This window comes from Chiloscyllium plagiosum, unplaced genomic scaffold (assembly GCF_037043375.1).
Source record: "Chiloscyllium plagiosum isolate Xiang-an unplaced genomic scaffold, Cpla_swu_hap1 HiC_scaffold_8, whole genome shotgun sequence".
NCBI classification, from domain to species: Eukaryota; Metazoa; Chordata; class Chondrichthyes; order Orectolobiformes; family Hemiscylliidae; genus Chiloscyllium; species Chiloscyllium plagiosum.
In genome coordinates this window covers 14108623-14129047 of record NW_028270146.1, presented here as the reverse complement: position 1 = coordinate 14129047, position 20425 = coordinate 14108623, and the positions used below count along the sequence as shown (strand labels likewise).

General features: G+C 45.2%; 1 protein-coding gene across 2 annotated transcripts in view; it reads right to left on the bottom strand.

Moving 5' to 3' along the window:
• Positions 1–20425, bottom strand: part of efcab11 (EF-hand calcium binding domain 11) — a 100059-nt gene that overhangs the window by 68334 nt on the left and 11300 nt on the right. For both annotated transcript variants that reach the window (XM_087989598.1, XM_043696964.2), the window contains exons 2-5: positions 18157–18252; positions 10580–10628; positions 5786–5887; positions 4825–4915 (exon numbers count right to left, since the gene is read on the bottom strand). In XM_087989598.1, the coding sequence (XP_087845724.1) occupies positions 4825–4915; positions 5786–5887; positions 10580–10628; positions 18157–18252 (338 nt within the window). The remainder of the gene's footprint in view (positions 1–4824; positions 4916–5785; positions 5888–10579; positions 10629–18156; positions 18253–20425) is intronic.

The window sequence follows — 20425 nt, the reverse complement described above, 5'->3', positions numbered from 1 at the left end:
GCAGGGATCTGTGCTGGGACTGCAGCTTTTTACAATGTACATTAATGATATAGATGAAGGTATTAAAAGTAATATTAACAAATTTGCTGATGATACAAAGCTGGGTGGTAGGGTGAAATGTGAGGAGGATGTTAAGAGAATACAGGGTGACCTGGACAGGCTAGGTGAGTGGTCAGATACATGGCAGATGCAGTTTAATGTGGATAAATGTATGGTTATCCACTTTGGTGGCAAGAACAGGAAGGCAGATTACCACCTAAATGGAGTCAAGTTAGATAAAGGGGCAGTACAACAAGATCTGGGTATTCTTGTACACCAGTCAATGAAGGTAAGCATGCAGGTACAGCAGGTAGTGAAGAAGGCTAATAGCATGCTGGCCATCATAACAAGAGGGATTGAGTATAGAAGCAAAGAGATTCTTCTGCAGCTGTACAGGGCCCTGGTGAGACCGCACCTGGAATATCGTGCGCAGTTTTGGTCTCCAAATTTGAGGAAAGACATTCTGACTATTGAGGGAGTGCAGCATATGTTCACGAGGTCAATTCCCAGAATGGCGGGACTATCTTCCGCTGAAAGATTGGAGTGACTGGGCTTGTATACCCTTAAGTTTAGAAGGCTGAGAGGGATCTGATTGAGGCGTATAAGGTTATTAAAGGATTGGACACTCTGGAGTCAGGAAGCATGTTTCCGCTGATGGGTGAGTCCCGAACCAGAGGACACAGCTTAAAAATAAGGGGTAGGCCACTTAGAACAGAGTTGAGGAGAAACTTCTTCACCCAGAGAGTGGTGGGTGTATGGAATGCTCTGCCCCAGAAGGCTGTGGAGGCCAAGTCTCTGGATACTTTCAAGAAAGAGTTGGATAGAGCTCTTAAGGATAGTGGAATCAAGGGTTATGGGGATAAGGCAGGAACAGGATACTGATTGTGGATGATCAGCCATGATCATAATGAATGGTAGTGCTGGCTCAAAGGGCAGAATGGCCTACTCCTGCACCTATTGTCTATTGTCTACTGTCTAAATCTGACACAGTGACAGCAGTCTCCCATGAACATTTTAGGAGTTCCCTGCTCCCAGACACATGTAGGATTAGGTCATCTGAACAATTGACTTACGAGTTATTTCTTCATCATTTCACAGAAATAACCAACAATCAGATGCCACTAGATTGAAATCCATAGTCTAAAAATGACACACATATACAAAGTAAAATCAGAGACTTTTCATCAGAATACACAGCGGTATGATGGTTTGCACTGCTGCCTCACAGCACCAGGGATCTGGGTTCAATTCCAGCCTCGGCTGACTGTCTGTGTGGAGTTTGCACATTCTCCCCATGTCTGTGTGGGTTTTTTCCCGGATCCCTGTTTCCTCCCACAGTCCAAAGATGGATTGGCCATGGGAAGTACAGGGTAAAAGGTGTGAGGTCAGAGTCTGTCTGTATCCCAATCTGGAGTCAGATTTTGTAAATTCCACTTTGGAAATAAAACCAGTTTGACTCCAGATTGGGATACAGACAGGCTCTAATCTCACACCTTTCATGCGTTGTCTGAGCTGAGATCTCACCTTTTGTTATAAAGCCTTAAATTATCTGAGAAGGTGACTCAAAAGACGTTCTGGGATTTACATATTAATGAACCAAAACTTGTTGGGCCGAAGGGCCTGTTTCCACACTGTAATGTAATGTAATCTAATCTAAAACCTGGAACCCATTCTAAGAGATGATTGGGTTAACAATCCATGTTTGTTCAATATACCACTGTATGACATTGTATTCTTGTGCTATAAATTCTGTGTCTTATGGTCTTATACTCCACAACCAGCTGATGAAGGAGTGGCGCTCCGAAAGCTAGTGCTTCCAAATAAACCTGTTGGACTAATAACCTGGTGTTGTGTGATTTTTAACTAATGACATGGAAATTGGGATATTTCCAAGAATACAATTTGGGTATCAGTGCATCAATGATGCAGAGAACAGGGATTCCTTTTCTTTAATGAAAGGAATCTTCATGCCTCTCAACAAGTTGAGGAGACCTGAGCAAAGATACCAAAGTCACATCTTAAGATTCTGTTTGGTCAAGAAGAGATTTGAGTTAATCACCATTACACGGTCTGGAAATTAAATATAGTTTGAATAAAGTTACACACAAGTTATTAAAGATATCAACCCAGATATTTAGCCACAAGGTGAAATTTGCATAGTTTATCATTTTTGGCATAACGAGAGATAATAGATAAATTTCATTTCGAAAACAATTCATTCATGTATTTCATGTAAAATAGATCTGTTTGCCATTTCACAATTGGACTCATATTGCTCGAGACTGCCACCCCCTGGAAGAAGAGAGACCTGCGTGTAATGGCAATTCATGCAAATCAAGAATCTAACTCCCTCACAAGGTAGGTACGGGAATCTCATTGTTGTGGCTAAAGATCACCACTTGACTAAATATCATACACTGAAGGGTTACTCCTGATCACAGGGGCCAGAGAGTCTCCTCGAGAGAGAGAGTGTGACAATATTGAAGTGCAAACCCAAAGTTTAACAATTGATGAATGGCAAGGTATTCTTGGAAGACACTTGAATCGGAACCATTTGCTCCCAGATTACTCTAAATGTTTTTTTAAATGTCAGTCAATAAGTCTTTCAGATGGTAACACGGAAGTTGAAGACATTCTTGTTCAGGTCCCAGCAAATATTGTTCTTGATGAGCTGCACATCTTTGTTCCTCATCTTTTCTGGAATTTAAAATTCTCTTCTATTTTTGCAATTCCTTCCATGACCTCATTTCCCTACAACTGTATAACAATTAAATTCTACAATCCTCCAATTTGGCCTCTTACAATCCACAATTTTCTTAACTGACGGCTATGCCTTCAGAACTGGAAATCCGTCACTAAACCTCTCTGCCTCTCTCCCTCTTCCTTCAAGATACTTCCCTTACAATCCAACTCTTTCATCATTGCTTTTGTTCACCTATCCCAGGTACTCCCTCCTCTGGCCCAATGTTCAATTCTGTTCAATAATACAATGGACAAGTGCCTTAAAGACACTTCAATTCATTCATGGTTGTAAATAAACTCAAGTTTTGTTGTCATTATTTGGAGGTGCCGGTGTTGGACTGGGGTGTACAGAGTTAAAAATCACACAACATCAGGTTATTAGTCCAACAGGTTTAGTTGGAAGCATTAGCTTTCATAGCGCTGCTCCTTCATCAGGTGGTTGGGGAGTATAAGGTTGTGCTTATACTCCACAGATGAAGGAGCAGTGCTCCAAAAGTTAATGCTTCCAACTAAACCTGTTGGACTATAACCTGGTGTTGTGTGATCTTTATGTTTTGTTATCCCATGCTTACTGAGACCAGAAATTAGACACTGCCCTGGTCATTAGAATGTAGACAATGAACCTACAAAGTAACCTATTCAGGGGCTCCATCCTACAGTCTGCAAGGGCCTAGCTTATTCTTCTGCCCTGTGTACCGCAGGTGCCCCTGTTCAGTTTTATGCCAAGTCTGGTTGTAGCAGACTTCTTTATCTGAAACACCAATCCAGTTTGGAGACAGCAAGGGAAGAAGCACACGACAGGATTATATCAGCCATTGGATCGGTCTGCTCATCATGGCTCCAAAGAAGAGTCACTGGACTTGAAACTTGAACTCCATTTCTTTCTCCACAGATGCTGCCAAATCTGTGGTGTTTCTCCAGCACTTTGTTTTTATTTCAGATTTCTAGTATCTCCTATTACATTAAAGGTTGATTTAATTCGTGATACAACAGGAAAGGTGCAGGGCCAACATCATTTGGAAAAGAGAAGACAAGAGTCATAGACTCTATATGTGGTGATCTAAGTGACCAAACTGACCATTTGACACATCTGAACTATACTGGAGTTTACAATTCAACGAGTCTATTTCCTAGTTTACTTGGTCGCACCTTTAGGGCCAAGGGCTTTAGCCCACCTTTAGGGCTAATTCCCTCCCTAAATCTGCATCTCACTACCTTGTAAGTAACATCTATAACCCACGTTTTTAACCAAATCTTGCCGAGAAGGATGTTAAAATTATGAAAACGTTTTATTTGACTGGATGTGGAGAGGGAATTTGCAACGTTTGAGGAAGAGCAAAAGACGGAGGCCACTAATATGACATCAAGAAACCCAACAGGGAATTCCAAAGAAGCTTCTTTATCCAGACAGCAGAGAGGATGTGGGATCCACAACCACAAAGACTGATTGAGATGGACAGTAGTGATGTATTCAAGAGGAGGCTGGAAAAACTGAAGGGATGGAAGGATATGCCAAAAATGAGATGAAGTAGGATTGGAGGAGGCTTGGGTGGAGCAACATTGCTGGCCTGCAATGGTTGGGCCAAATGGCCCGACTCTGTGCTACATTTCTTATATAACTCTCGAGTTGGGGTTGGGGGAAGGTGACTTTGCACTTATAGTTCCAAGAGCTCCAGCATTTTGTTTGGGTCTATCACACACTCATTGATTGCCATTGATTAGTTAAAATTAGAGTGGTGCTGGAAATGCATAGCAGGTCAGGCAGCATCCGCGGAGCAGGAAAATCAACATTTCAGGCAGGAGCCCTTCATCAGGAATTGATTAGTTAATATTAACATGACTATTGTAACATGTCGTGATGAGGAAAGTTGAAAGTAAACAAGATGGACCTTGTCCTTTGATGTCCAATGTTTCCTTTGTCATCAAGGAAGAGACAGACTTTTGGCAGGAGCTGGACAAGATGACAGACCCAACGATCACCCCTTTCCAAGCCAAGAACTTATTTTCTTTGTTATTCAATCGAGCTTAAATGCAGTGGCTTACCTGAAAGCTTCGGTCACAGTTTGCTCAGGCAGATGGGGTGTAACGTCTGCAAATGCCCTCTTAAAGTCGTCCAATGTCAGAAAACCACAACCTGAGAGCAAGATTTTGAAAAGGAAATATAAGCAAACATGTTACGCCTCTATACAGTAAAAAACTGTTTCAAAGCTTCTGAAGGTACAGTGAAATGCTACTAGTAGTTCACAGGAAAGCTGTCAGCAAACTTTGATATTGTTATGTAAGGAGACATTAAGGCAGGTAGCCAAAGATTTGGTTAAATACCTGGGTTATAAACGTTCCTCACAAGGTGGTGAGCTGCAGATTTAGGGAGGGAATTATAGATATTAGGGCTTTGGCCCTAAAGGTGTGATGAAATAAACTGGGAGATGGACTTTGAGTTGTAAACTCCAGTTTAGTTCAGGTGTGTCAAATGGCCTATTTCTGTATTGTACATTCTCCATATTTATCTGCCTCCTTATGCTGAAGGTTAGGATTGACATGGTAGACAAAATGTCTGGTGTAACAGGGTCATGAGGAGACCATTCAGGTGAACAAGTATGCAACAACTCTTTCAAAGAATAATTGAGATTGTCCAACACCTCCTGTCTTTCCTTGTATTCCAGCATGATTAAAAGAGTTCTTCTCAATCTGCTCAAATCTGTCCCCTCTGATTATCAACTCTTCACCCATTGGAAACAGTTCCTCTTTATTAATCTAACCTCTTCATGATTTTAAACAACTCCATCAAATCCCCTCCACTCACTGAAGAAAAAGAGAGTATCAAGCCAGTCACTTGGCATTCTAACAACTGCCTCCAGACACAAGGCAGCCATAGCTTTGACCCAGACAACATTCAGAGTGGGAACGAGCTGCCTCTTAAACAGCATCTTGTCTGGTAGTTGATAAATTGCTACAGGCAGCTACTGCACAGATTGTCAGCTCGCGATGAGGTGGTAAAACCTACAGCGTGCGTCAAACGCTGAGAAGATCTGCCGTATCTCGTCGTAGCGGTCTTGGGCTGCCAGCTTCCTGCTCATCAGAGCTGTGAACTGTTCAAGGGGCAGGCCTAGAAAAGGGACAGTACGTGAGAAATTAGTGCCCATGCCTGAAACAGGAACACAAGAAAGCTTTTTGGCCCTTCGAGCCACACAGTATGATCATGGATTACATTCCAGCTCAGTATCCTGTTCCCGCTTCTTCCTCACACCTTTAGCCCTTAGAACTATATCTAACTCTTCCTTGAAACCATTCAATGTTTTGGCTTCAACCGCTTTCTGTGGTTGTGAATTCCACAGGCTCACTACTCTGTGGGTGAAGAAATTTCTCCATCTCAGTCCTGAATGTCTTAACCCGTATCCTTACACTGTGACCCCTGGTCATCAGAAACATCCTTTCCACATTTACCTCACTTAGTCCTCTCAGATTTGTTGTGCTAAATAGCCTACTTCTGGCTCCTAGTTCTTATTAAAACTTCAAGGGAAACTTTTCAGATTAATGTGTTATTTCCCAGCCTGTTGACTCACTGGTTCTGGAGTGCCTCAAGTGTACTGTGTACTCCATGGACATTCAGGTATGTGTTTAATGACAGAAGGGTAGGCAATCAGACTGAATGACCTCTTCGACCAGCCACAGCCTGGACTTATTAACTTTTGTGATTGTGCAGGGACTTAATTAATTGATGTGCTTCACTTCTGTAACCATAACTTTAACATGTAGTGAACATACAGATCAGAGCCACCTACAGTGTGCACACTTAGTTCAACATTGCATTCATAAGGTGGCTTGTATTTATACAGCACTTTTCATGACCAATGGATGTCTCAAACAACTTGAAAGGCAATACGATACTTTCTGAAGTATAGTCACCACTTTTTATTCCTTCATGAGACCAGGAGCAGCATTTGTTGACCATCATGAAATGCCCTCGAAATGAGTGGCTTCCTAGGATTGTTCCAGAGAGAGGTTACACACCATAGAGTCATAGAGATGTACAGCATGGAAACAGACCTTTCGGTCCAACCCGTCCATTCCGACCAGATATCCCAAACCAATCTAGTCCCACCTGCCAGCGCCCAGCCCATATCCCTCCAAACCCTTCCTATTCATATACTCATTCAAATGCCTTTTAAATGTTGCAATTGTACCAGCCTCCACCACTTCCTCTGGCAGCTCATTCCATACACGTACCACCCTGTGTGAGAAAAAGTTGCCCCTTAGGTTTTATATCCTTTCCCTCTCACCCTAAACCTATGCCCTTTAGTTCTGGACTCCCCGACCCCAGGGAAAAGACTTTGCCTATTTACCCTATCCATGCCCCTCAATTTTGTAAACCTCTATAAGGTCACCCCAAAGCCTCCGACGCTCCAAGGAAAACAGCCCCAACCAGTTCAGCCTCACCCTGTAGCTCAAATCTTCCAACCCTGGCAACATCCTTGTAAATCTCCTCTGAACACTTGCAAATTTCACAACATATTTCCGATAGGAAGGAGACTAGATTTGCAAGCAATATTCCAACAGTGGCCTAAACAATGTCCTGTACAGCCGCAACATGACCTCCCAACTCCTGTACTCAATGCTCTGACCAATAAAGGAAAACATACCAAACGCCTTCTTCACTATCCCATCTACCTGCGACTCCACTTTCAAGGAGCTATGAACCTGCACTCCATGGTCTCTTTGTTCAGCAACACTCCCTAGGACCTTACCATTGCATTTATCTGAATTAAACTCCATCTGCTACTTCTCAGCCCATTGGCCCATCTGATCAAGATCCTGTTGTAATCGAAGGTAACCCTCTTCGCTGTCCACGACACCTCCAATTTTGGTGTCATCTGCAAACTTACTAACTGTACCTCTTACGCTCATATCCGAATCATTTATGTAAATGACAAAAAGTCGAGGACCCAGCACCGATCCTTGTGGCACTCCACTGGTCACAGGCCTCCAGTCTGAAAAACAACCCTCCACCACCACCCTCAGTCTTCTATCTTTGAGCCAGTTCTGTATCCAAGTGGCTAGTTCTCCCGATATTCCATGAGATCTAACCTTGCTATTCAGTCTCCCATGGGAAACCTTGTCGAATGCCTTACTGAAGTCCATATAGATCACATCTACTGCTCTGCCCTCATCAATCTTCTTTGTTACGTCTTCAAAAAACTCAATCAAGTTTGTGAGACATGATTTCCCATGCACAAAGCCATGTTGACTATCCCTAATCAGTCCTTGCCTTTCCAAATACATGTACATCCTATCCCTCAGGACTCCTTCCAACATCTTGCCCACCACCGCAGTCAGGCTCACCGGTCTATCGTTCCCTGGCTTGTCCTTACCACCCTTCTTAAACAGTGGCACCACCAAGTTTGCCAACCTCCAGTCTTCCGGCGCCTCACCTGTGACTATTGATGATACAAATATCTCAGCAATAGGCCCAGCAATCACTTCTCCAGTTTCCCACAGAGTTCTCGAGAACACCTGATCAGATCCTGGGGATTTATCACCTTTACCCATTTCAAGACATCCAGCACTTCCTCCTCTGTAATCTGGAAATTTTGCAAGATGTCACCATCTATTTCCCTACAGTCAATATCTTCCATATCCTTTTCCACCGTAAATACTGATGGAAAATACTCATTTAATATCTCCCCCATTTTGTGTGGGTCCACACAAAGGCTGCCTTGCTGATCTTTGAGGGCCCTATTCTCTCCCTAGTTACCCTTTTCTCCTTAATGTATTTGTAAAAACTCTTTGGATTCTCCTTAATTCTATTTACCAAAGCTATTCATGTCCCCTTTTTGCCCTCCTGATTTCCCTCTTAAGTATACTCCTACTTCCTTTATACTCTAAGGATTCACTCGATCTATCCTGTCTATACCTGACATATGCTTCCTTCTTATTCTTCACCAAACCCTCAATTTCTTTAGTTATCCAGCATTCCCTGTACCTACCAGCCTTCCCTTTCACCCTGACAGGAATATACATTTACTGGTTTCTCGTTATCTCATTTCTGAAGGCTTCCCATTTTCCAGCCGTCCCTTTACCTGTGAATATCTGCCCACAATCAGCTTTTGAACGTTCTTGCCTTATACCGTCAAAATTGGCCTTTCTCCAATTTAGAACTTCAACTTTTAGATCTGGTCTATCCTTTTCCATCACTATTTTAAATCTAATAGAATTATGGTCGCTGGCCCCAAAGTGCTCTCCCACTGACACCTCAGTCACCTGCCCTGCCTTATTTCCCAAGAGTAGGTCAAGTTTTGCACCTTCTCTAGTAAGTACATCCACATACTGAATCAGAAAATTGTCTTGTACGCACTTAAGAAATTCCTCTCCATTTAAACCTTTAATACTATGGCAGTCCCAGTCAATGTTTGGAATGTTAAAATCCCCTACTATAACTACCATGTTGCTGTGACATAGGAAACATAGATACCAATGCATACATTACTAACAGCAGTGCAAGAGTGGCCAGATAGTCAATTTAAATTTGTGATCACGATTGAGGGCTTCGTTTCTCCAGGAGGTGGGGTTTAACTTCTTTCAAGTAGCATTGATAGATATTTCACACTCATCCAAGCAGGCAGGTAGGGCCTCAGTTTTAAACGTCATCCAAAAGACTCACAGGCTGTATTCGTTTGGGGCTATTTGGTTGTAGCGCTGCAACTGTGACACAGAACTATGGCTGGACTCTAATGTTACTGGCAAAAACTAGGCAGAAACTCTGCAACTAGCAGAATTATTACAAGGAGGCCATTCAGCCCACTGTGCCTGCACCAATTCCTACCTTTTCCCCATATCCCTGCACATTATTTCTATCCAAATAATTATCCAATGCCGTCTTAGAATCCTTCAATTGAATCTGCCTCCACATCGCTATGTGAACAAACAATTTCTACTGTCTATCCAACACAGAGTGCCTTCAGGCTCTCTGCCTGTATTTCTGATGAAGGGCTTTTGCCCGAAACGTCGATTTTACTGCTCCTCAGATGCTGCCTGAACTGCTGTGCTTTTGCAGCACCACTCTAATCTAGACTCTAATGTTACTGTGCAATTTGGTCAAGCAGGAAAGGGAGACCATCATTGGTTCGGTTTCAAAGGGAACTCCTGAACTGTTCGATCTAAACAACCCTGCACCTTAACTGTTGGCATTAATTTTTTTCAAGGAAGGTTGATATACACTGAACAATAAACATTATTGTTTAAAAGGAATTCAAGCAGACAGAGTGTTACATCAATAGTAATTGGCTTCCAAAAGCACAGCCATGTTTCTCAACTGGCAGCTGTGGCTCAGCAGGCAGGACACTCACCTCTGAACCAGAAGGTTGTTGATTCGAGACCAACTAGAGAGTCTAGAGGGCGGAAATCGGAATTGAAAATGCCAGGGCAGTACGGAGGGAGTGCTACACAGCTGGAGGTGCAATATTTCATTAAGACATTTAAATGAAATCTGTCTGCCCTCTCAGTTGGGCAGAAAATTCTCTAACACCACCGAGTTAATTAGTTGATTACCAGATGGGAAAAGGAAACTAAATGGACTTGTCGCTTTGCAATTGGCAGAACTATTACAAGGAGGCCATTCAGCCCACTGTGCCTGCACCAATTCCTGCCTTTTCCCCATATCCCTACACATTATTTCTAACCAATGCCCTCTTAGAATCCTTCAATTGAATCTGTCTCCACATTGCTATGTGAATAAACAATTTCTACCGTCTATCCAACACAGATTTTATTTTTAAGAACAAAACATTGGGTGGTACAGTACCTGGCAAATTATTTTCCACTGCTCCAGCCATCATCATATCTATCTCGAGCTGTAAAACATGACGGTAATAAAACAAAACTCGGTTTTACTGATTTTGTCCCATACATAATCATTCTTAAATAACTACTAAAATGGCACAGTGCAAGTGCATCTGGAATCCAAAACATTCAAACTCAGCACAATCCAGAACAAAGAGGGCTCCTCGATCAGCAGCCTACACTCCCACCTGCAAGATTCACTCCCTCCACCACTGACATATTGTGGCAATACGGAATAAATGATGTGGGAGTTGGGGGTGATCTCCCAGTGGATTTCCCCTACCCAACATCCGATGCCTTGATCACACACTGTACGCCTTTGATTGAAGGACCCATAACCCAGGGTTAATCCCAGCAGCAACAGTTCAAAGCCCCTTAAGCAGTACTTAATTTGCCACTTGAGGGCTTTAACTGATAGAAGGTCAGAACGTTTGACCTTAGGCCATTTCAGTCAGAACCATGATAGATAGTTAGAACCCTGACAGTGTGGAAACAGGCCATTCTGCACGACAAATCCACACCTACTCTCCAAACAGCAGGCCACCCAGACTTACCTTCCTATTCTATCCCTGTAACCCTGCATTCCCCATGGCTAATCACTGAACCTGCACATTCCTACACACTATGGACAATTTAGCATGGCCAAGCCACCTAATCTGCACATCTTTGGACTGTGGGAGGAAACTGGAGCACACGGAGGAAATCCACGCAGGCACAGGGAGAATGTGCAGGCTCCACACAGAGTGTCGCCTGAGGCTGGAATTGAACCTGTGCCTTTTGCGCTGTGACGTAGCAGTGCTAACTACTGAGCCATCATGCCACTCCAATGGTACATTTTGAGTATAGCAAGACACCAATGAATTAAAAGTTCATCTGCCAAAACCGGAAGAGCTGTCTCACCGATTAGTCAAGCAACAGCCTGACATACTCATTGAAACATACCTTACAGACAATGCCCCAGACACCATCCTCACCATCCCTGGATATGTCCTGTTCCACCATCAGGATAGACCCAGCAGAGGTGGCAGCACAGTGGTATACAGTCAAGAGGGAGTTGCCATGATTGTCCTCAACACTGACTCCAGACCCCATGAAGTCTCATGGCATCAGGTTAAACACAAACAAGCAAACCTTTTATTGAGGGAGGCAAGAACACAATGTACTTGGGGTCTGGAACTTCCATGTCTATCACCAAGAATGGGCAATAGATTCAAACAGCACTGAAACAGACCCTTCAGTCCAACTTGTCCATGCCGACCAGATATCTCAATCTGACCTAGTCCCATTTGCCAACATTTGGGCCATATCCTTCTAAACTCTTCCTATTCATATACTCATCCAGATGCCTTTTAAATGTTGTAATTGTACAAGTCTACACCACTTTCTCTGGCAGCTCATTCCATACACACACCACCCTCTGTGTGAAGACCCCTCAGGTCCTTTTTAAATCTTTCCCCTCTCGCCTTACCCCTATGTCCTCTAGTTTTGGAGTCCCCTACCCTGGAAAAGAGACCTATCCATACCCCTCATGATTTTATAAACTTCTAGGAGGTCACCCCTGAGCCTCTGACACTCGACTGGGGGGGGGGGGGGGGGGGGGGGAGCCCAGCCTATTCAACCTCTTCCAATAGCTCATACCCTCCAATGCCGGCAAGATCCTTGTAAATCTTTTCTGTATTCTCCTTCACAGAGCAGGGTGACCAGAATTGTACGCAGTATTCGATAAGTGGCCTCACCCAATAAACACTGGCCTTGTCACATCCCCTGAACGAATACACAGGAAATCTGTGCACTGACTCCCAGTACACCAATGGTTCAATTTACAAATTCTCTTCATTGCTTGCAAACCCCTCAAGAATCTCTGCTTCCCTCCAGGTTTAGTATATTCCAGATTTTAATTGCTTCACCACTGATGGCTGTGCTTTTATCAATGGGTTCCCCGAAAATGCATAAACCCTGCTCTTTCCCCAGGTTTCTGGGCACTTGGCACTGTTGTCACACATTGCTCAGTGTCAAAATGTGTCTGATGACACTCCTGTGACACACTTTGGGACAACATACAATCAGCCAATCGGAATGTTGTTGTTGCGAAGGATCTTCAGGCTGCTGCGCAGTCCCAACTCTTTTGTTTTGATTTGATTTATTATTGTCACATGTACCTAGGTACAGTGAAAAGCTTTGTTTTGCACGCAGTACAGACAGATCGTAACATACAAAGATCATAGGATGATACAACAGAGCGAGAAATACAAAGTTTGGCTGCAGAGGTTGCAAATAGCAAGATCAACATTGGATTTGAAATTTGATGGGTCTATTCAAAAATTAATAAGAGGGAAGCAGCCCATGAATAATCTTCACTTGTCCTATTGATAAAATGCAAGATCTTGCTCAGAGGCTTCTCAATTAGAACCTAACTTCCACTTTGACAGAAGTGAGAGGCTGCCATCTGCTGTCCAAAACAAATTCATCAAACCATCTTTTGCGAACTCAGCTCTGATCCAGCCTCATGGAAAAAGGGAGTGAGGGATTGATCTCAATGCAACAGAGTTTCAATTCCAACACACTCCACAAACAAGAATTCATCCAAGGCTCTGCTGCCGAAACTGGAATCAGTCTTCACCTCCACGGTGCAGTCACGATGCGCTGAATGGCCTGCTTCAGCACTGTAACAACTCTGGGTTTCTGTGCTCACTAACTGGCACACACTCCTGATCCAGTAATGCCTCTGTTTTAAAATTCATGTCCGTGCTTCCAAATCCCTCTATAGTCTCTATCTCATTCCATACCTTTGTACTCTCCAACTCGAACAAGTCTGTTGTTGTGGTAGTGTTCGCCGAGCTGGGAATTTGTGTTGAAGACGTTTCGTCCCCTGTCTAGGTGACATCCTCCTGTGAAGCGCTTCTGTGATCTTTCCTCCACCATTTGTAGTGATTTGTATCTGCCGTTTCTGGTTGTCAGTTCTAGCTGTCCGTTGCAGTGGCCAGTATATTGGGTCCAGATCGATGTGCTAATTGATTGAATCTGTGGATGAGTGCCATACCTCTAGGAATTCCCTGGCTGTTCTCGGTTAGGCTTTCCATCGCCAGACCATAGCAACACGACGGCTGGAGGAAGAACACCTCATGTTCCGCCTAGGAACCCTCCAACCACAAGGGATGAACTCAGATTTCTCCAGTTTCCTCATTTCCCCTCCCCCCACCTTGTCTCAGTCAAATCCCTCGAACTCAGCACCGCCTTCCTAACCTGCAATCTTCTTCCTGACCTCTCTGCCCCACCCCCACTCCGGCCTATCACCCTCACCTTGACCTCCCTCCACCTATCGCATTTCCAACGCCCCTCCCCCAAGTCCCTCCTCCCTACCTTTTATCTTAGCCTGCTGGGCACACTTTCCTCATTCCTGAAGAAGGGCTCATGCCCAAAACGTCGATTCTCCTGTTCGTTGGATGCTGCCTGACCTGCTGCGCTTTTCCAGCAACACATTTTCAGCTCTTGTCCTATAATAGTAGTGTCGTCCCAGTTGAATTCATGTTGCTTGTCATCTGCGTGTGTGGCTACTAAGGATAGCTGGTCGTGTTGTTTCGTGGCTAGTTGGTGTTCATGGATGCGGATCATTAGCTGTCTTCCTGTTTGTCCTATGTAGTGTTTTGTGCAGTCCTTGCATGGGATTTTTGTACACTACAACGTTTGCAACACAAATTCCCAGCTTGGCGAACAGAACCACAACAACGAGCACCCGAGCTACAAATCTTCTCACAAACTTCGAACAAGTCTGATTTGAAATCACTCCACCACTGTCTGCCTTCAGACAGCTCAGCCCTAAGCTCCAAAATTTCCTGTGAATCCACACCCCACTTCCTCATAGGTGCTATTAGAAATAGAATGCATGTCTTCCTGCGAAGTGGATCAAACTGATGCACAAGCCAAGGATTTTCCCTGATGTAGTATCCGTGGTGACTGTATAATTTCTTTATTCACAGAGGGTGGTACATGTATGGAATGACCTGCCAGAGGATGTGGTGGAGGTTGGTACAGTTGCAACATTTAAGAGGCATTTGGATGGGTATATGAATAGGAAGGGTTTGGAGGGATATGGGCCGGGTGCTGACAGGTGGGACTAGATTGGGTTGGGATATCTGGTCGGCATAGAAAGGTTGGACCGTAGGGTCTGTTTCCATGTTGTACATCTCTATGACTCTTGAATGTCAAGGGGCAATAGCTAGATTATCTGTTAGAGATGGTCATTGCTTGACACCCGTGTGGCCCAACTGTGTGCAGTTCTGGTCATAACATTGTAAAAACAATGACTGCAGATGCTGGAAACCAGATCTGGATCAGTGGTGCTGGAAGAGCTCAGCAATTCAGGCAGCATCCGAGGACAGGCAAAATCGACGTTTCGGGCAAAAGCCCTTCATCAGGAATAAAGGCAGAGAGCCTGAAGCATGGAGAGATAAGCTAGAGGAGGGTGGGGGTGGGAGAGAGTGGCATAGAGTACAATAGGTCAGTGGGGAAGGAGATGAAGGTGATAGGTCAGGGAGGAGAGGGTGGAGTGGATAGGTGGAAAAGGAGCTGGGCAGGTCGGACAAGTCCGGACAGGTCAGGGGATCGAGTTTCTGGAGGTTAGAAGCTAGGATGAGGTGGGGGAATGGGAAATGAGGAAACTGTTAAAATCCACATTGATGCCCTGGGGTTGAAGTGTTCCGAGGCGGAAGATGAGGCGTTCTTCCTCCAGGCGTCTGGTGGTGAGGGAGCGGCGGTGGAGGAGGCCCAGCACCTCCATATCCTCGGCAGAGTGGGAGGGGGAGTTGAAATGTTGAGCCACTGGGCGATGTGGTTGATTGGTGCGGGTGTCTCGGAGATGTTCCCTAAAGCGCTCTGCTAGGAGGCGTCCAGTCTCCCCAATGTAGAGGAGACCGCATCGGGAGCAACGGATACAATAGATGATATTAGTGGATGTGCAGGTAAAACTTTGATGGATGTGGAAAGCTCCTTTGGGGCCTTGGATGGAGGTGAGGGAGGAGGTGTGGGCGCAGGTTTTACAGTTCCTGCGGTGGCAGGGGAAAGTGCCAGGATGGGAGGGTGGGTCGTAGGGGGGCATGGACCTGACCAGGTAGTCACGGAGGGAACGGTCTTTGCGGAAGGCGGAGAGGGGTGGGGAGGGAAATATATCCCTGGTGGTGGGGTCTGTTTGGAGGTGGCGGAAATGTCGGCGGATGATTTGGTTTATGCGAAGGTTGGTAGGGTGGAAGGTGAGCACCAGGGGCGTTCTGTCCTTGTTGCGGTTGGAGGGGTTGGGTCTGAGGGCGGAGGTGCGGGATGTGGATGAGATGCGTTGGAGGGCATCTTTAACCACGTGGGAAGGGAAATTGCGGTCTCTAAAGAAGGAGGCCATCTGGTGTGTTCTATGGTGGAACCGCTCCTCCTGGGAGCAGATACGGCGGAGGCGGAGGAATTGGGAATACGGGATGGCATTTTTGCAAGAGGTAGGGTGGGAAGAGGTGTAATCCAGGTAGCTGTGGGAGTCGGTGGGTTTGTAGAAGATGTCAGTGTCAAGTCGGTCGTCACTGATGGAGATGGAGAGGTCCAGGAAGGGGAGGGAGGTGTCAGAGATGGTCCAGGTAAATTTAAGGTCAGGGTGGAATGTGTTGGTGAAGTTGATGAATTGCTCAACCTCCTCGCGGGAGCACGAGGTGGCGCCAATGCAGTCATCAATGTAGCGGAGGAAGAGGTGGGGAGTGGTGCCGGTGTAATTACGGAAGATCAACTGCTCTACGTAGCCAACAAAGAGACAGGCATAGCTGGGGCCCATACGTGTGCCCATGGCTACCCCTTTGGTCTGGAGGAAGTGGGAGGATTCAAAGGAGAAATTGTTAAGGGTGAGGACCAGTTCGGCCAAACGAATGAGAGTGTCGGTGGAGGGGTACTGTTGGGAACGTCTGGAGAGGAAAAAACGGAGGGCTTGGAGGCCCTGGTCATGGCGGATGGAGGTGTAGAGGGATTGGATATCCATGGTGAAGATGAGGTGTTGGGGGCCGGGGAAACGGAGTCTTGGAGGAGGTGGAGGGCGTGGGTGGTGTCTCGAACGTATGTGGGGAGTTCCTGGACTAGGGGGGATAGGACAGTGTCGAGGTAGGTAGAGATGAGTTCAGTGGGGCAGGAGCATGCTGAGACAATGGGTCGGCCAGGGTGGTCAGGCTTGTGGATCTTGGGAAGGAGGTAGAACCGGGCAGTGCGGGGTTCCCGGACTATGAGGTTGGAAGCTGTGGGTGGGAGATCTCCTGAGGTGATGAGGTTCTGTATGGTCTGGGAGATGATGGTTTGGTGATGGGGGGTGGGGTCATGGTCAAGGGGGCGGTAGGAAGAGGTGTCCTCGAGTTGGCGTTTGGCTTCAGTTTCCTCATTTCCCCTTCCCCCACCTCATCCTAGCTTCTAACCTCCAGAAACTCGATCCCCTGACCTGTCCGGACTTGTCCGACCTGCCCAGCTCCTTTTCCACCTATCCACTCCACCCTCTCCTCCCTGACCTATCACCTTCATCTCCTTCCCCACTGACCTATTGTACTCTATGCCACTCTCTCCCACCCCCACCCTCCTCTAGCTTATCTCTCCATGCTTCAGGCTCTCTGCCTTTATTCCTGATGAAGGGCTTTTGCCCGAAACGTCGATTTTGCCTGTCCTCGGATGCTGCCTGAATTGCTGAGCTCTTCCAGCACCACTGATCCAGATCTGGTCATAACATTGTCAGGAGGATGTGATCGGACTGGAGGGCATCAGGCTGGTGCCTGGTTTGCAGCATTTCAGCAATGAAGCTGAATAGAGGTTGGATAAGTTAGAGTTTTTTTTACTTTGGAGCAGAGAAGGTTGAGGGGGGACCTAACTGAGGGGTATAACATTATGAGGGGATGGACAGGTGACTATTAAGTAGCTGTACCCATTAGTAGAAGGGTAAGTACTAAGGAACATAATTTTAAAGTGAAAGGCAGCAGGCTTAGAGGGGAGTTGAGGAAAAATGTTTTCACTCAGAGGGTGGTGGGGGCCTGAAATGCAATGCCTGGAAATATAGCTGAGGCAGGAAACCTCGCAATCCTTAAAGAGTACTTGGATGGACCCGTGAAGTGTCATAACATTTGAGGGTATGAACCTAGTGTAGCAAAAATGGGACTAATGTAAGTACAGACTGGATGGGCTAAAGGGCTCTTCTGTACTGAAGGATTCTACAATCAAGGAATTATGGAGCAAAAACGTATTTTAAAAAGTGACTGCACATGATCAGTCCTGAATTACAGAGAATAGAGAAGACTCAGCCTGTGACAACCTTCCACAGGTATTACATTTGATAGTTTAGCAGTTCCTACAGATTCATTCTTGGCATCAGCACTGAGTTGGCCTGATATTTTATGGTCAAGACCCTGGCTGGGGGTTTGAACCCACAACCTCCAGGGGCAGATGCATGAACGCTATCCTTTGAGTCACAGCTGGTAGGACATTTTAAAGCCAGGTTTAAACAAGCTTGACTGAATCATTCGGATGCAGCACTGTTACCTTTGAAGGTTTATATCCAAACGCAGCTACCACCGCAACCTTGAGGTCCTCTCTGCTCAGGTAGCCTTTTTGACCCAAATCACATTCCCGAAAAACCTGGATTTATTTAAAAGGAAAAACAAAATCATCTTCAACTAGAGCCAAGTAAAAACAGCTCACATGAAATCCAAACAGTACAAACCCTCCCCCAAAATATCAAAAGATTGCTTCATGCTCCAGGTATCTTTTGAAGGTGTATTTTGATCAAGAATCTTGATCATACAAAAGAGGAGGTAGCTATTTAGCTCATTCTGGGCTGTTTCTTCAAGTAAGATATCCAATTAGTAAGACTTTCCCCCCAATCTCTCTCCATTGCCATTCGTGATTAGAATAGATACATGCTTGATGACCAGCCCAGACAGGATGGGCCAAAGGGCCTGATTTTTGTGCTGTATAAATTTTATGATTCATTGCTCTGCCAATGATCTTTTGTGGGATTTTTCAGCAGATCGTTTTCACATAGGAAATGTGGCAGATAGTGACCACTTCACTGGCTGTGAGGTTACGACAGCGGAAAAGGCAACTCTTTTAAATTTTGTCCAGTTTCAGAAGCAAGGTTGTTCTTCAAGGATTGGAAGCAAGGCAGCAAGAGGCTGCCGCAGAGAATTACAGGTCTGGCCAATGAGGAAAACTGGGAAGAAAGAGAGGGACCCAACAACAAATTATCTCACAGAGGCATCAAGACAGAGTTAAGGGATTGTCTAAAAGGTTAATGAAAAGATCACATTGGAAGAACAAGACACGGGAGAATGATTCAAACCATCAATAATTAAGAATGGATTGGAGATCAGACAATTTGATTTTCACAGGGGAGGGATGTTGGGAGAACACAAGATTCATTTAAAAATACTTCTGGAGCTTGCAATATGAAACATTTATAATTTTTTTTCCGGGAAGACCTTCTACAATGGGGCGAATGGATCAGCATATACAGTACTTACTTGATGGGCCAAGTGGCCTCATTGTGTGGTTGCTACAATTCCATGATTTATACACAGTAAAGGAAGTGACCAATGTAATGAAGAAATTAAAGATGTTGTTTAAGTTAATAGGAATTAATGGAAATAAAATGCTTTACAAGCAGCATTTGACTACATGCCAAGCATCTGAACGAAAATACTGTACAGAAATGCTCAGAACATTAAAAGCCTCACAGCTGGATGGTAGCCAAACACCTGCGACAGAATCAGACAGGAAAAACTTAAAAACCAAGAGCAGGAACAGGCAATTCAGCCCCTTGAGCCTGCTCCACCATTTAATATGATCATGGCTAATCTCATCTCGGCCTCAACTCCACTTTCCTACCTGCTCCCCATAATCTTTCACCCCATTACTAATTTAAAAAAGAAACTGCCAATGCGGAAATCAGAAACAAAAAACAGAAATCTCAGCAAGTCTGGCAGCAACTGTGGGCCTGATTTTTGTGCTGTATAAATTTTATGATTCATTGCTCTGCCAATGATCTTTTGTGGGATTTTTCAGCAGATCGTTTTCACATAGGAAATGTGGCAGATAGTGACCACTTCACTGGCTGTGAGGTTACGACAGCGGAAAAGGCAACTGTGGCACACGGTGGCACAGTGGTTAGCACTGCTGCCTCACAGCGCCAGAGACCCGGGTTCAATTCCTGACTCAGGCGACTGACTGTGTGGAGTTTGCACATTCTCCCCGTGTCTGCGTGGGTTTCCTCCGGGTGCTCCGGTTTCCTCCCACAGTCCAAAGATGTGCGGGTCAGGTGAATTGGCCATGCTAAATTGCCCATAGTGTTAGGTTAAAGGGGTAAATGTAGGGGAATGGGTGGGTTGCGCTTCGGTGGGTCGGTGTGGACTTGTTGGGCCGAAGGGCCTGTTTCCACACTAAGTAATCTAATCTAAAACAGAAATCAGATTTAACATTTCGGGTCCAGTGACTTCCTTAGAATTGATGGTAGCTCAGAAAAGGCTGAAAATAAGGTGGGGTGGGAAGTCAATGATAGTGGCGAGAACGCCTAAAGACAGAAGAACAATTGTACAGAAAAACGAGTGGATAATGGTCAGCCCAGGAGAACGAATAGCTGCTAATGGGGATTATTAGTGGCTAACAGCAGACCATATGATAAGGCCTGGCGTGTGGGGTTGGGGTAAGGACTTGTGAGAAGGTGACTGAAGCCTAAAATTGTTGAATTTGCTTTGAGTTCAGAAGGCCTTAGAACTCCCAAGCGGAAACCTCAGTGCTGTTCTTCCAGCTTGCA